Here is a 16,452-nt window from a genome sequence, read left to right on the forward strand (position 1 = left end):
AAAAAAAAAAAAAAAAAAAAAAAAAAAAAAAAATCTGTCCGTGGAATAACACACACCCCGGCACTCCTGCTCCAACCACACACGTCAGATGAGTGAAGTCTGAATCATAGGGACTTCAGAACTAGGAAATGCCAGAATTAAAGCTATAACCGAAAATCTTGTATGTGCCCTTTGAACGCATGAATTATGAGAGTCTCTAATAACATGGATTTCACAGTTTCTTTCTGCCGCCCTTGCCTTTATACTGCCTGGCACAGGCGGCCCCTGAGGAGCAGCAACACTCCCCCAGGAAGCTCTGTTCCATACGACGCCTGCTGAACTTGCAGAAGTTGGACGGTGTGTTGCAAGCAAGGGCCAGAGATTACAGGAAGAGAAGCTGCAATCTCATGATTACGTCAGTCACACACTGCTGTGTTTCCCTTAGCATCCGGTGAGATACTAGTACGTCGCACTTCCATGAGGTCGTCACAGGTTCCTCCTTTCCCACATGTATTCAAATGCCTAAACAGAACAAGCACAGAGCTGTTCCCTGGCACAAACACCAGCATGTGCAGCAACCACATACAGCTGTTTAAACACTTTTACCCACCTTGGCCTGGAGACTATCTCTTAAGAACAGTCCCCGGCCTGTCCTGCTTGCAGCTGTTTGGGAAATCACACATTGCCATGGCCAAAATCACGCCAGGGACCACTCTAACTACTTAGAAGTACAGGCAGTCAAACCCCAGGACCCAGAAGCATCCCCCTGGTAGATGCTTCGTTATAGCACAGGTGTAGCTGACTCAAAAAAATCTGATGGTAAGCATCTTTAAACACCCATCATCCCTAATAGGCATTTTCAGTCTTATGTTTCTACGCAATATTCTCCATGCATTGCATTAGTAAATGTTAACTTCCTTAGACCTAACAGGGACTCTTACTATTATGTTTGTATAACACAAAAACTGTAAACATGAGTACCACAAAAAAAGGCATTGGAAATTTTTATCTGTGGATGATTCTTTAAATCAGGCAACAGGAAGAATCAAAGAGAAAAAAAAAAAAAACCAACTAGTAATATTATCTCATCCAATACATATAAAATAGGAATCCTACAAAGAAAAGGAAAAATCCCTTCATAAGGTCATGTAATTAAAGACTAATTCATAATGTGCATTCACAACTTCAGTTTCTTTCTTAAGTTTTGATGTAAAAACATTTCCATTTTTTACCTTTTAAATTGATTCTTAGACTACACATATATATGTATACATGCATATATATGCTACTAGAACAACTTCTTGGTGCCTCACACTAAACCTAACACCAACATTTCAAATCTGTGTACAGTATCACACCAATTTTGCTGCAGAATTAAAAAAGACACCTCCAGGGCTCGCAATGTAAAGAAGGACATGGACCTGCCTGAGTGTGTCCAGAGGAGGCCACAAAGATGCTCAGGGGGCTGGAGACCTCCCCTGTGAGGACAGGCTGAGAGAGTTGGGGGTGTTCAGCCCACAGGGGAAAAGGCACCCAGAAGACCTTAGAGCAGCCTCCCAGTACTTAAAAGAGGCTACAGGAAAGCTGGACAGAGATTTTATACAAGGGCACATAGTGATAGGACAAGGGATAATGGCTTTAAACTGAAAGAGGGTAAATTCAGATTAGATATAAGGAAGAAATTCTTTCCTGTGAGGGTGGTGAGACACTGGCACAGGTTGCCCAGAGCAGCTGTGGCTGCCCCCTCCCTGGCAGTGTTCCAGGCCAGGCTGGACGGGGCTTTGGGCAACCTGGGCTAGTGCAAGGTGTCCCTGCCCATGGCAGGGGGGTGGAACTGGATTGTCTCTAAGGTCCCTTCCAACCCAAACCATTTTATGATTCTAGGACTGTTGGATTTTATAGCAGCAAGTAAAAGCTCCAATCTGAATAGTTATCAACCAATAATAGAAATAAAATTTTGCATTTCAGAAAAATAAAAGTTTTTAAAATATATTTGATCTACATTTAACCCAAACAGAAAGGTAGGAACAAAAAAAAGAGCAGAACAACAAGAGTGTGCTATCAATTCTAACAAATTCATACATCCACAATCATTATATCAATGTATTAAGTTTATTAAGATTGTTCTTAGAAGGAATTTCCCTGAGGAATACTCTGCTACTCCTATCAACCCTTTCTAACCCAGCATTAATCCTCAGGAAATGCAGGCAGGCTTTGATCTTCTGTAACTCCTGAAAGAAGAGCGATATAATAAAATTTCAAATTTGCAGCAGTTTCTGCAAGGAAATATATAACAAAAGAAAAAAAAAAGTCATCTAAAGGATCTGGAGAGCAAAGGGAGAAAGCACTGCTGGCCTAATAGCAGCAGTCTATTTTTTTTTAGTGAAGAGCAAAAACAAAAGCAAGAAATGCTGTAGGCTGTTTTCTGTCAAGACTTTATTGCTCAGGTCAGGAACTCTACCTTCAAAGTCTCCCACAACCTCATAAAAAAAAAATAAAATCTGAAGAGCTTTCAATTAATAATTAATCCTCTGTATATCACATTTTATCCGGGATTTTTAAAGGCATAAAGAGTGTGCATATGGGTATGAATGAGCTCTAAGTTTAACTTAGTATGGACTGACTGTTCTGTTTTCAGAACAGTTAGGTTCTGGTCCACAACTGTAGGTTTTGACATCGTCTAGTAACAACAAATGACAGCAATACTTAAATGAAAGTTGTCAAAATCTGTTAGACAAATATATTAACAAAGGAAGAAATTAAGAAACACCACACAGTTGGTTTTGCTAAGATTAACTTGAGAGTTTGGTAAGCAGTTACTGTAAGGCATTTTACATCTCTGAGTATATGCTAGAAGACAGACACATTGGGCAAGAGAACAAACCTCTTTTTTTAATTATTTTTTGCTATAAATCCCATTTATGTATGGAATTTTAGACAATTTTGTTATTAGTACTGACCTTGTATTACACTTAACACCCAAAAGCCTTCATCTTCTCAATACAAATTTAAAAGTTAATTTCCATGCTACGAAAACAAACAAATCAATTATTACCTCAGGCCTGTTGTTCTTTTTATAAATTTAATTATGAATTACAAACAAGAATCTTTTAAAGTTCACTTTACCTGTAAATGCCTTGGGCTTTACAATCACTGAATCAGGTCCACTGGAGAGTATCGGCCTTTTGATATTCACATCACTTGAACAAAAAATAACAACAATACTATTTGTAAAGTTTACTGTGGAATTTGAAGGTAATATTAATCTCATTTTTTCTTAATCCAATTCAAATAAGTGCATAGGACTCACATTAATAATTGTTTAAGTTTACTTCCTATAGCTGAATTCATTCTGCATTAATTTCCTTGAGACCACTATCACTATTCTGAATCAGAATTCAAAATTTAATAGCACTGGGACAAAAATCTTGCACACATTTTTACTGCCATAAACCTAGATAAAGCTATCAAGCTATTAGAGGTCTCCAAGAAGCTTTGGGGAATCTACCACAAAGACGGGAACTTCACAGCTTGTGGTATGTGTACCGCTGCCAGGAGACAAACCACTGCAAGGGTATGCTGCAGCCCAGCCCCCCAGCTCTACCAGCTTTCCACAGGTGCTCACCACAGTACATACCTGCGGTGAGGCAGACAGCGCTTTCAGCCCCCGTAACCCCCCAGCCTGCTCCGCAGCACACAGCGGAACTCGCAGCAGTCCAGCACCACCTGCAGTTCTAGCTCTGGACCAGGCTAGCGGTGCTGTGTCCTGCCTCTGGGGCAGATGGTAGTACCAGCCAATGGCCAACCAACTTCAGAGATCTCCAGCAAAAGAGCAATTTGATGAATACAGAAACAAAGCTCATGCCTCTAAACACCTAGAGACCTCAGAAGTACTTGTTTGTGGACGTCAGTGAATTCTGATCAGTCTGTGTTGGACACATATCACTACTGTGCAGCTGCAACAGGTGCAAAGACTTAATGCTAAGCTCTTGTTCTGTCTTTTGTTGCTGTTTTGTAGAGAATCCCTGTCTAATGTTTTCCTCCATTTAAGAAATAAATTATTTGGAATTTCTATAAGCCATTTCAGTCAAGGATCTCAGAGCTGAACAAAACAAACAAAGACCAAAAGAAGCAAAACCAATTTCCCACTCCCATTTGGAAATATCGCCAAACAATATCAGCCATATTTTAGAGGTGAACTGCCTGAGGCACAGAGAGTCAAAAGACCCACTTACAAACTTGATAAGGAATAGCCAAAAACCAATTCCACTGATACTTACTTTTGATCTCAGGCCTTCAGTTACAATCATGCACACATACTTTCCTAATTAAACTACCTGGAGCTGCTGCTCTAAAATCTTTCCCAATTTAAGCCTCAAGTGGACATACTGCTGAAACACTTTCCTTCAACACCTGTTTTGGAGAGCAAGGCAGTAGCCTACAACTACAATTCTGACAGTAGCTAACTTTGTCTAATTTCAGCTGAGGGTGTATACAGACACACTTCTATCACATCTACCCATGCACTAATAGATGTATTTTTTTCTAAATGCTGAACGCAGAAGAAAAAGATGACTCTGAAACTAATTTAGTTTGACACACCACATAACACGCACAGATCATTTCCACTCGCACAGGTATTGCTCAGCAATTTTTTCTACCAGCTGTTTTCTTCATGACTGACTTAAAATTATTCCTTAGATTTAAAAGTCATACTGAGCAACAAGGAACACATTGAATTACATGTAAGACGACTTTCTCTGAGGATAAAAGTAATTGGTATTTTCTGTAGAAATAAGCCTAAAACATGAACCTTTTTTTAGGTAGCTCAGACATGTCCAAAAATACCTCTCAAAGCATTGTTACCAGTATTGCAAATGTAGCTGTGGAAGAAAAAATAAGGAAACAGTCCCGCAGACCACCACCAGACTTAGACACCATGCTCTTCGGAAATTCAGGAGGTGCACCAGTGTTGCATTCAAAGCACAGAGAGAGAACCACACTCTCAGTTTCTTTAGTTTAAAATTACTATTGTTCTTGCATGGCTGAATGGAGGGGAAGAAAATATTCAACAAATCACATCAAACCCTGCTCCTGCAGATGCACACCTCTTCTAAGGCAATCTGTTATATTTCACCAATAACCTAAAGTTTGTCTTTTAAAAAAATAATTACTTGACTGAGCATATATAAATTCAACAACATACCTACCTTTGGAAGAAGAGGCTTTCCTCTTGTGTCAGAAGACCTTTTTGATATCCGCCTTTGGCATGGCTGATCCGGCTGGCACAGGACAGTTTTCGAGGCTTATAACAGAACCATGGCTCGCCTGTGTAGAGATCTGTGAAGTTACAGACCGGGAGATCTCCAGGCAAGCAAACATTGCATTCCGTAGTTTCCGAATACCTCCCAGACTTGAATGAGCTTTTGAAATAGACCCTGTCTGGCTTTTCTTCTCGTAAACGCAGGAGGACTTGGATTGCTTCACTCGGATGGACAAGTGACACAGAAACTTTGACCTCTCCTGGCCAAAGCAAGGTAAAGAAGACTTTGTAAAGGCCATTATGGCAATCTACAATCCTTCCTGTTGCTCCAGCTTTCAGCAGAGGAGAGTGAATTCGTGCTTGTAGATAGTCTCCACCATACTGCTTGGGTTTGCCATGGAAATCCTTCATATGAACAAGTACCTCTAACTGATCACCCACCTTGAAGAACCCACTGGGTTTCACAATCACGAAGTCACTATGTGCAGGATCAGTGCTCCGTACAAAGGCAATTTTGCCATCAGGGGGTTTTGGCCACTGTATTGCAGCAAGCAACGATTCCTGTTCTGCTTGTTCTCTTTTGGACAAAGTCTGCTGCTTATAACCACAGTAAGGCTTCCTGGTAGTTTTGGTTGTCTGTGATAGAGAATGCTGGACATTGTTTTCTGTTATCCAATTCAATCCTGAAACTGTGTCACCATCCAGGTGCTGGGGAGAAAAAAAGATTACGTGAAATTGTGCTATTAAATGAAACACAATGAATTATGAATGCTTTATCAGAAAATGATCCCAAGAACTGGGCTTTGCTTTACAGAGCTTTGAAGCTGACCAGATTAAGCAACTTTACTAGAAGATACAAACCTATTACTTTGACTGTGGGGTTTCTAAAGAAACAGGTGGACAACCTGTGGTTACCCTGCTCTGCCAAAGAGGCTTTTATATAATCAGGCCAAATATATTCTGTTATTGGCTATGAGCTTATTCTGTAAATACCAGCAATGTGAAAAATAATTACAAAAGGTTGATTGATTAAGGAGTAAATTGTAACTCCTGTTTAATTTTCTTACTGTAGCAACATTTTAGTTTTCAAGCACAATGAGGTCTAATAGCTGCCCAATATAACTCAAGGAAATTGGGTTTCTTTGAGACATTACACTGCAGATGAAGCTGATGGCACCCCCTACACATGCCTTCTAGAGAAGCCTGCTGCTTGTAGCAGCTGCAGTCATTTATCTGGTCACACTCACATTGCTTCTCAACTAGTTATCTGAAATGTGGGTTTCCCTGTAATGCACAGATTAAAAGAAATGGAAGAAAAGAAAGGAATTCTTCAGGGGCAATGAATTCATGAACTGGTGGGCAAGTAAAATAGTCTAGGACAAGCCAGGACTAAACAGGAAAAAAAAAATATTTATTTTTAAGATTTTAAAATCTATATACAGCTTCTTCTAGTGCCAAATGAAACACATGCAAAGTATCCCCTAATCTGCACAGGAGTTTAAAAATTAGAATAGTTAAATATAATGCTAGACTAAGAGAGGGAGCTTTTACTGTGACTTATGATCAGTGTCCAGACTGGTATTTTTATGTAAATTACTGCAGAGATACCATCTTCTTCATGACATCACACAATTGTGAAGGTTGACATTGGGGTAATTTTAAAAAAATAGCACAGTCTAAGACTCCAGAGCTACCTGTGAGATTTCTAATCAGCAAACTCAAACTTACACCTCAAATATGCACAAAATCAGCAGTTAAGGAGTACTTAATTATTAGGTGTATATATAGTAGAAGTTTTCCATACTTGTATTCCATAGAGAAGCAAAATTGTTTTTCAAGCAAAGATTAAAATTTTACGGTGTACCATTCACACGGCATCAGAGAATATGCTAGCTTAGATTTGAAAGAAATTTTGGTAAAAAATTAAAACCACACGATCTGAAATTTTTAAAAATATCATTGTACTTACCAATATCCTAGTGTTTTCCCTTTTTTTCTGCCATAATAAACTGCTTAGTAATGTACTAAAATTCCCAGCACTTTCATTAAAGCCTTAGTTATTGTTATAAACCTCTCGGTCCATTGAAATACCACCTAGAGTATATGTGCATATTAAGTAGTTCCCCCTTGTTACATTTTATTTGAATTTGCCAGTATATTTGAAGTCCACAGAGATTCAATATACTTTTTTAGAAGAAAGGTAAACCTAACAAGCAATGGAAACACACAGGCTTTTGAAGCCTGTTACATGAGAAGTTGGTTTTGATCAGCTTAGGATGTAGGATGGATACACAGAATCTTCTCTGTTTGATATCCATGTTAACTATAAACCTAAACTTGTAAATTGTTACAGTTTAACTATAAAATGTAAATTGACAGGTATCCACAGATATACAAAATGTTATTATCACAACAGAAGCTTTTGCTTCTGTTTTACATTCCCACATAGGATTTAATAAATTTCTCCTGCAGGCCATCTGAGGTAATTTGTAATGGTTTCTATTTTCCATCACTGCAGACAAAAATGCAAATGTATCACTGCACATTACTTTTATTAATACAGTAAATTTCAGGCAAAGCTGAGAATTAATCTTGGGCACAGTTCTACTTCAAATTTTGCCTACATGCACTCCTGAATTAAGCCAAGTTTCTATTCTTGGATACCTTCAAAATTTCTTCTTTTCACTTGCTCATGCATATACACAAACAAAAAATACTGCATGGAAATATTAAAACTTAGCTATGTATTTTGATGCAGCCAACAAGCTGGTAACCATGTCTCAGTCTGCAAAAAAAAAATTAAGCATTTCCCTAAGGAGGAGTGGAGAGGGAGAATAGGTGTTTGGTTAATTCTTGCGTTCAGTGTAAGCTCTCACGTTTCTGTGTTTCAGTTGGTTCTTCAATGACTGGTACTTTGGGGTGCAGGGGACATGGAAAAAAAAATCCTTTCAAATGAAGAGAGATAGCTATCTAAGAAGGCCTTAAAACAGACCTATCACTATTTTTTAACCTTCTATAAATTTCTTCAGGGTTTTTGACCCAGTCCTTCTGCCAGATATGTAGTAGATGTCGTTTATAGCCTAGCTAGCCTTTCTAAAGTCTTTCCAAGGGCATACCTATGTCTTTCAGTGGAAAAGGATGCAGAGAACACCAAGCCAACAAACTCATACATTCAAAGAACAGAGCAGAGAACGTAATTTGATGTCTCTAAAGCAGTCCACTTACGCAGTTTTTTTAGCAAAGCACGAGGCCAAAGCTCTTCACTTGGAGGCATCAGAGGTCCCAGACAAGCACTGTCACTTCAGCAACTCTAGGTTATGACCCATTAAGCAGAATAGATCATACCACAAATATTTCCTCAGTCAGTCTTCAAGGGGATGGGGGAATCTCTATGAAGGTAAAACCAGAGCTTCTTCAATATTCTGAAGGACCATTCTTTCTCTAATATCTTTGTTCATCTTCTCAGCCCTCTTCCAAGCCCAAACAGGACCATGTGTTATTGCAAACCTACAAACTTATGTGTGAAAGTAAATTACACCATATATCCTATTCACAGGAGAAAATATTCCAGATTCCCTTTCCTAGTTACAGCAGGGAAAGCTTCAGAGTCAATTAATATACCGAAGATGCTGGACTGGAATAGACAAGCTTTCCAAATCATCTTCCTTGCTTAAGTGCTTCCCAGGCACATCTCCAAACAAGTGCTCAAGTTCTTACCTCTATGGATACACAGGGCTTGCACTAAAGCAGATTAATAGCTTAGTCTGTCCCCACTCCATTTCCTTCCCCCCCTTTCACTGGCACTTCCAAATCTCTCTTGCTCCTGTGTGTTAAGTCACACTGAGCCCATGCAGAACTGTAGCATCTCTACTCTAGTTATAGTCAAAACAAAATAAAATTTATTTAAGTAGGGCATATAAAGAGCATTTCTCAAGAGTCCTCTTCCTTTATGACACAGATTCTTTTAGTTTTTAATCCAGTCTACACATTGAATAACACTGGCCCTGCTTTGCTTATTTCCATATATACTGCATTCAAGGTGTCTTGATTTTGAGTGCAATTCCCAAGGGGTTTTGTCCATTTGTTTGTTGTGTATGAGGTTTGTTTGAATGGGGTGGTTTATTTCGTTTTTTTTTTTATTTGCTGCATTCTGAAGTTAACAAGAACCCAGATGTGACCACAAAGTAATTTAATGGATGTCTGCCAAGTAACAGGCAGGACATAACAGATTACATGTCAATTAAGACCAAAACAAATACACAAGCTGTTCCTGCTGCATGAGAGATGTCATAAAAATGGAAAGATTAAGCTGCATTTTCAGGAGAACTAATGAAAATTTCAGTTCAACTACTCAGCTTTTAGCATTCTCACTGCTAACTAATCAAAAATAAGATACAACATACAGCCCCACCCAGGCAATCATGCTCTCAAAGATATTCTAGAAGGGTCACAGGGTACTTGGTTAGACCTCCAATGAACATCTGTCCTCAGTTAAACGCAGTAATGTTGGTGGCCATTAAAGAAATGTTGAGTATTTCAATTGCTGCTGAAAAGGTGTAATTCCACCTCAAAGCCCAGTTATCTTCCACCAGCTGTAAGCCTTAGCTTGGCCTAGTACATTCAGAACAATTGCTGTAACCCTGCATATGTCACTAACATTAGAGTAGGAAACATCAAAGGAGACTCCCAGGTGACAGGCATAGCAGAGGGGGAGAAAGTTCCAGTCTGCCCAATAAAGGTCTTCATTTATGCAGCAGACAATATCTGAAACTGAACAAATACCAATTACTGAAAGGTCAGTCATCTTATTTTCAGTAATTTTACACTCCAAGTACTTTATCCCTATTTGCTGTCTAAGACAGGCATGAGATCAGTTCACTGTCTTTACTGTCTCACAGCACTGACTGGGTGCTAAGTTACTCTAAATGTCAAAGCCAATCCTAAAAAGCCATCACCTGACAGACAAATGTTTCAGCAATAATCCAAAGAAGATGATACAGTTATCTTTTGTAGGCACCTACAATTTAGCAGCAAGAATAAAAAACTTTCTTACATAGTTCTTTTGTTCGGTTTCAGCTGTTTGATTCCACACACCATTCCTTCATCTTTGCAAGAAACTTCCCCTCTCCTCATGCACTCTTTTTTCTAAGTGCTTTTAAATAAAAGAATGCTCACAACCAACCCTGAAGTGGTTCTGTTGCTCTGAAGGCAATTGGTACAAATATAAAAAAAAAATCTCCTTTATCCTAAAGGCATGATGCTGCTCCTCCGCAACAACCTGATACTTCGCCCTGGAGGTTTATGTGGGGTTACAGCAATTGTTCTGAGTGTACTAGGCCAAGCTAAGAGTTACAACTGGTGGACGAGCATTTTATCTGTCTGGCTGTGTTTGAAAAAAAACAAAAAACAACAAACAAAACACCACAAAAAACCAAAACCCAAACATTTTTTCTGATACTATAATGCACTGGTCAGCTGTGGACCTCAAGGAAGGAGTTATCCCATATGAATTAAACAATAAGTAGGCTATCAGATGTGGACTGCTTGATTTTATTTTTTTTTTTTACCTTTTTTTTTTTAAGCACAAGGTTAAGAAAAGTAACATTCGAACACAGGTAGAATTGTTGAGAGGGCATCATTAGTAGCTTAAGACTTCAAGAGGGAATATTCCAACATGAAAACATAAAATCCTGAAGAGAAAAATCAGGGAGGCTAGCTGATAATTGCCTTGGCTCCTTAGCTTTAGCCAGCTAAATTTGATGGTTTGAAGATAAGAAGCACATCTGATGCATCTACAAACACATTTTCAACAGTAACCAACAATAAGCCCTCCTTCCAGAGCCTGAACAGATTTGGTGACAGATATTCTGTGACAGCTTTCTAAGACTTTTTCTGGCTTTGATCTCTGACTAAAAAGAATCAGCATAGATACCTATACTAGACTGCCTGGAAAGCTATGCCAAAACCAGAGACAAACACCAGAGCAGGTCCATTCAGAAAAGTCAAGACAACAGAGGGGTTAGAATTTAATATTACAGCATAAAGATTTACCAGCAACACAATACTTAACTGAGTTTGCTATATTAGATATGTAAAGGTCAACAAAGGAACACGGATACTTATTATGAATAGTGGCAAGCAAAAGCACAGAGTGAACACCCATACTGCATTTTTCATTTCACTCTCAAAGCTCTGCTAGAGACCTTTTCTCTAAGAAATTTAATTTTTTAAAAAGAAAGAAAATAGTCTAAGAGTCAAACTATCAAGAGTGTTCGTCATGAAACATCCTAGGCCAAAAAAAAAAAAAAAAAAAAAAAAAAATATGTTACACCATGTGGCCATGATAACTCGCATCCAAAGTCCATCAAACACAGTATTTGATTTCCAGTAGTTTCCAACAGTAGGTATGTGGGAAAAAAAAATTACAGGCCAAATATGTTGTGATACTTCCTCCTGAAGGCTTAATCCAGTTTCTAGCACTTCATGGCTAAGAGACTTCTTAAATGCTACAGTTGACATCTTGAAGATTTAGTACCCCCTAATGGATTTTTCTTCTATGAATTGATCCAGACTTTTTGAATATATGCTTTTGGCAGCTACACAGTCTTACTGCAAGAATTTCTGCAGCTTTGCTGCAATCAGTGAAAAACCATCCCTGCTTCCTTCGAATTCAGCATCTGAAGTTTTTATTTAATGTCTCCACTAGAATTGAAATAGGTAACAAAGTCATTCTTTAGCTATTGATTCTGTGTCACTTGTGATTTTAGGCCTCTCAGACATCTTCCTTACCCTTATCTGAACCTCTTCCAATTCAACTCTGCCTTTCTTGGGGTGAGAGGCGATTTTACAGCCCCTTCTTTGGATCATTTCATTTGGGCATGACTAGCCAGAAGGAAAAACAACTCTGCAAGCAGGCTACACACAACTTAAAAAGCATAAAGCAATTGAATGGCTAACATGCATAAAAGATAGCTATAATTTAAGGAGGTATTAGACCAAGCATTATTATGCTCACCCACCAAATGCCACGCTGGGCAGTCTGGCCAGGCAGGCAGCCAATAAGCAGGATCAGCCTCCAAGGCTCCCTGGAACAGTTCCTCAGTGATTTTATCCGTCTTGACTTTAGTCTGAGGTTACTAACGCACTTAAAAAATATCTCTGCACTAAAGCAGTAAGTAAAATGAATAAATATGCAAGTCATATATAGCAGAGGGAAATGGGAAATGGCAAAATGAAATTGCATTAGTACAGGCTGGGGACCAACTAACTAGCTAACAGCTCTGCAGAAAAAGATGTAGGAATTCTGGTGGAAAGCAAACTGATCACATCAACAGCAATTCATTGTGGCAATGAATTAACAAGATCACAACAAGAGTATGAGCAAAGTGATAATTCTCTTCAACTTGACCTTGATGAAGCCACACCTAGAACATTGACTCTGATACGGGGTGTCCAAAAACCACACACAAACTTGAGAGACCAGCTAAGAACCCCTGAGATTATTAGGGGACTGGAGTACATAACAGAAAGGAGACACTAAGGGAACCAGATCTTTTTTTTTTTTTTTTTTTTTTTTCAAGAAGACAGAGGAGAGGGAAGGGATGTGCCATCCAGAAGGACCTGGATCGGCCTGAGAGGAGGTCCTGCACATGGGTCAGGGCAATCCCAAGCATAAATACAGGCTGGACAATTAGTGGATTGAGAGCAGCCCTGCGGAGAAGGCCTTGGGGGTAGTGGTGGATGGAAAACTGACCATGAGCCAGCAGTGTGTGCTCACAGACCAGAAAGCCAACCGTGTCGTGGGCTGCATCAGAAGTGTGGCCAGCAGGTCGAGGGAGGCGATTCTCCCCCTCTACACTCTGCTCTTGTGAGACCCCATCTGCAGTGCTGTGTCCACCTCTGGGGCCATCAACATCAGAAACACATGGACCTGCTCAGGTGTGTCCAGAGTAGGACACGAAGATGCTCAGGGGGCTAGAGCACCTCCCCTGTGAGGACAGGCTGAGAGAGTTGGGGGTGTTCAGCCTGGAGAAGAGAAGGATCCGGGGAGACCTTGTAGCAGCCTTCCAGTACTTAAAGGGGAGTACAGGAAAGATGGGGAGGGACTCTTATCAGGGGGTGTAGGGATAGGATGAAGTGTAACAGTTTTAAACTGACAGGGGGTAGGTTTAGAGATAAGGAAGAAATTCTTTCCTGTGAGGGTGATGAGACAGTGGCACAGGTTGCCCAGAGCAGCTGTGGCTGCCCCCTCCCTGGCAGTGTTCCAGGCCAGGCTGGACGGGGCTTTGAGCAACCTGGGCTAGTGGAAGGTGTCCCTGCCCATGGCAGGGGGGTGGAACTGGATGGTCTTTAAGGTCCCTTCCAACCCAAACCATTCTGTGATTTATTCTATGATTCATAACTGCAGTCTTTCACTACCTAAAGGAGAGTTACAGAGGAACTGGAGTCAGAAGCACACAATAAAAGGAGAAGAGGCAACTTCCACCTGCACAGAGAAACATTCTTCCCTATGAGAGGGGTGTAGCACTGCAGCAGGCTGCCCAGTCAGGTTGTGAAATCTGACCATTCTTGAAGACTGTCAAAACTCAACTCAACAATACCCTGTGCAATCCAAGGTGACTTTGAAGTTAGCCCTTTAAAGACAGTGGTGGATTAAAATACTTCCAGACATCCCTTCCACTCTGAATTTTCTGTGATTCCAAGTTGTAGCTAAATGCTCTCAGTCACGATTCTAACCTTACACTCAAAGAGGAATAATGTTGCTCCAGCACTGTTGGAGGAGGAACATGATCTACTTACCTCTAACTGAAAAAAGTTATGGACCAGCACCACAATAGCCAGTACTGCCATAAGCAGGCAGAAGATCTGCAATCTGAACGAGTCACGCCACATTGTCCATTCATGTCTTTCCCTCCCATGTTAGATGCTGCCATGACTTCCATTCACCACAAACACGAATGTCATCTCGTCTCAGTAGTGCACAAGAGAATTCAGTTGACTTCCACTTCATTCCTGCAAATGCATTTACAAAAAATTATATTAAGTCCCCAAAATATTATTGCAAGTAAAGTCAAGTTCAACACTGAAAGCATATAAATGGTGGAACTTTGCACAGCAACAGCTGGTATAATAGAATTGTTCAGACACTTTTTGGCATTAATCTGAACATTATTACCTATTATGTTACTAAATTCTCTTGGGTATGTCAAGGCAAGCACTTATCATAAAGCCAGTCTCACCTGTATTTGATAAAAAAAAAAAAAAAAAAAAAGGCAAGAAGTCTTGCTGGCAGCTAACAATCCAAAACAAACGACAACCAGCCTATTCATATTTTAGGCCACACTATCACCATCCAGCTATCGTGAGCCCAAGACTTCCAGCAGAAACTTGTCGTTTTAGACATCTCCCTATTTACCTGATTAGACATTTCAATAAATTGGTATTAAAGACTAAGGTCTGAAGCAAGTCTGGATAAGCAAGGTAAAAGGTACTTTTTCCAGTTTTCTGCTGGGGAGAGGGAAAAAAATAGCTGTAACATCTATCAGTTAAACAGGACATATCTAACAGAGTTGAAATGCACTAAAATTGAACTTCAGAAATCTTCTATAACATTAGATTACATGCTCCCTGTTGTTTTGGGGTTTTTTTACCATTCCTTTTACATCATGTACTCTTATGCAGCTCTAATGGTAAAAAAAGTAAACTTCTGGGAAGAATGCAAGGTGTTGGGGTTTGGTTTTGTTGTCTGTGATTTTTTTTTAAAAATAAAATATAATAATGGTCATGTTTTTTAACTTTAAATTTATGAAATATATTGTTTCTTTGATGTGGCTAGATAGCTGATCCGTTATAAAATCACAGACTTAACCACTGATAAACAGTTCTAACACCTTAATGCTTGTTCAGTTTGACCCCCATCTTCCTCCTTTTTAGAGGGACAATTTTGAGGCAGTCATTTTGCAAGCAAAACAGGTACCGTTCTTGCAGAAGGAGAAGATCTAAACTTGGAAAGACAACAGATGGCAAGGAGAAACAGTCAAAAGACACTAGTCTCATCAAACCTAATATTCCCAACGCAGTGTTGTTCATACAACCATCCACCAAGTACAACATAATCAAATATTTAGATAAACTCTGTATACTGCTTATTAAGACTATATGAAGAATGCTGTGCAAATTGAAATTAAACATAACAATACCTTAAATCTCAAATTAACTAATTAAATCATTCATTAAGTAAGCATAGACTAGAAAACTGAAATACATTACCAGTAGAACCAAAACAGTCTAAAAATAGACCAACTGCACATGAAATTGCTTTACAAGGATTATAGGGATTATAACTTCAAATGCTTTGGTGAGAATTACAGAGATTGTATTTCTGACTGATGAACAAGCATTGAAACAACAAGACATCCATACACATAAAAGTATCAAACTGAAAAAAGACAACAAAAAAATGCAGTTTTGTTGGAACAGTTCTGTGCTAGTATTAAATTTGTGTAAAATACCAACTTGTGTTTTAAATGATAACTGATAATTAATATACCTAAATACATTAAAAGGCTAATTTAAGGGCATATATAAACAAATATACCATATATATCAACCAATTAACCATATATATACATACAAATACATAAGTGGAAAAGGGAATTTCCAATTTTGTTGCTGAGAACTCTCTTCAACTCACTGAAAAACATGAGATACTGAAAATTAATAGTAATTTCATACACCTGAAAAGGCCACAGAGGCTACGTATTTCCGTTCAGAAGTTTTTGTTCAAAATTTTCTGTATTTCTGTAACCGTCACATGTTCAAAACATTCAAATGTACAAGTTGGGAGTTTTCTTTTTACTGAAGGCCTTAACATATTTCCAGCTTTATCATCCCTGAATAATTGATGTGGTCCATTTTCTGCATAATGGAAGCACATAAATACACCAAAAAGCCTTAGATTCTTACCCTATTCTTGGAGCATTCTCTGAAGCCATCCATGCAAGAGGCCAAAAATAACCTTGGAAACAATACAGAAAAAAGCGACCATTTATATATGCATACACAGAGAAATATTTTTTAAATAAAATCTCATATATTGGTGGTTTGCTTGCAGTGACACAAAACAACATGGCAGTTAAGGCTCTTTGCCCATAAAATTAATTTTGTTTCTACAATAATTCAGGGATTTAAAAAAAAAAAAAAAAAAAAAA

At 38.9% G+C, this 16,452-nt stretch overlaps 1 protein-coding gene across 2 annotated transcripts in view; it reads right to left on the bottom strand.

Moving 5' to 3' along the window:
• The window catches only part of NXPE3 (neurexophilin and PC-esterase domain family member 3), a 21,861-nt gene extending 5,442 nt beyond the window's left edge, over positions 1-16,419 (bottom strand). Inside the window, exons 1-5 of one of the 2 annotated variants that reach the window (XM_026850699.1) lie at positions 16,208-16,419; positions 14,658-14,746; positions 14,042-14,254; positions 5,190-5,950; positions 3,106-3,179 (exon numbers count right to left, since the gene is read on the bottom strand). In XM_026850699.1, the coding sequence (XP_026706500.1) occupies positions 3,106-3,179; positions 5,190-5,950; positions 14,042-14,134 (928 nt within the window). In that variant the 5' untranslated portion in view covers positions 14,135-14,254; positions 14,658-14,746; positions 16,208-16,419. The remainder of the gene's footprint in view (positions 1-3,105; positions 3,180-5,189; positions 5,951-14,041; positions 14,255-14,657; positions 14,747-16,207) is intronic. The other variant, XM_026850692.1, reaches the window with a different exon arrangement.
• Between the last annotated feature and the right edge of the window lie 33 nt (positions 16,420-16,452).

Source organism: Athene cunicularia (genome assembly GCF_003259725.1).
Source record: "Athene cunicularia isolate RWA chromosome 1 unlocalized genomic scaffold, athCun1 chr1_part1, whole genome shotgun sequence".
In the NCBI taxonomy this organism is placed as follows: domain Eukaryota; kingdom Metazoa; phylum Chordata; class Aves; order Strigiformes; family Strigidae; genus Athene; species Athene cunicularia.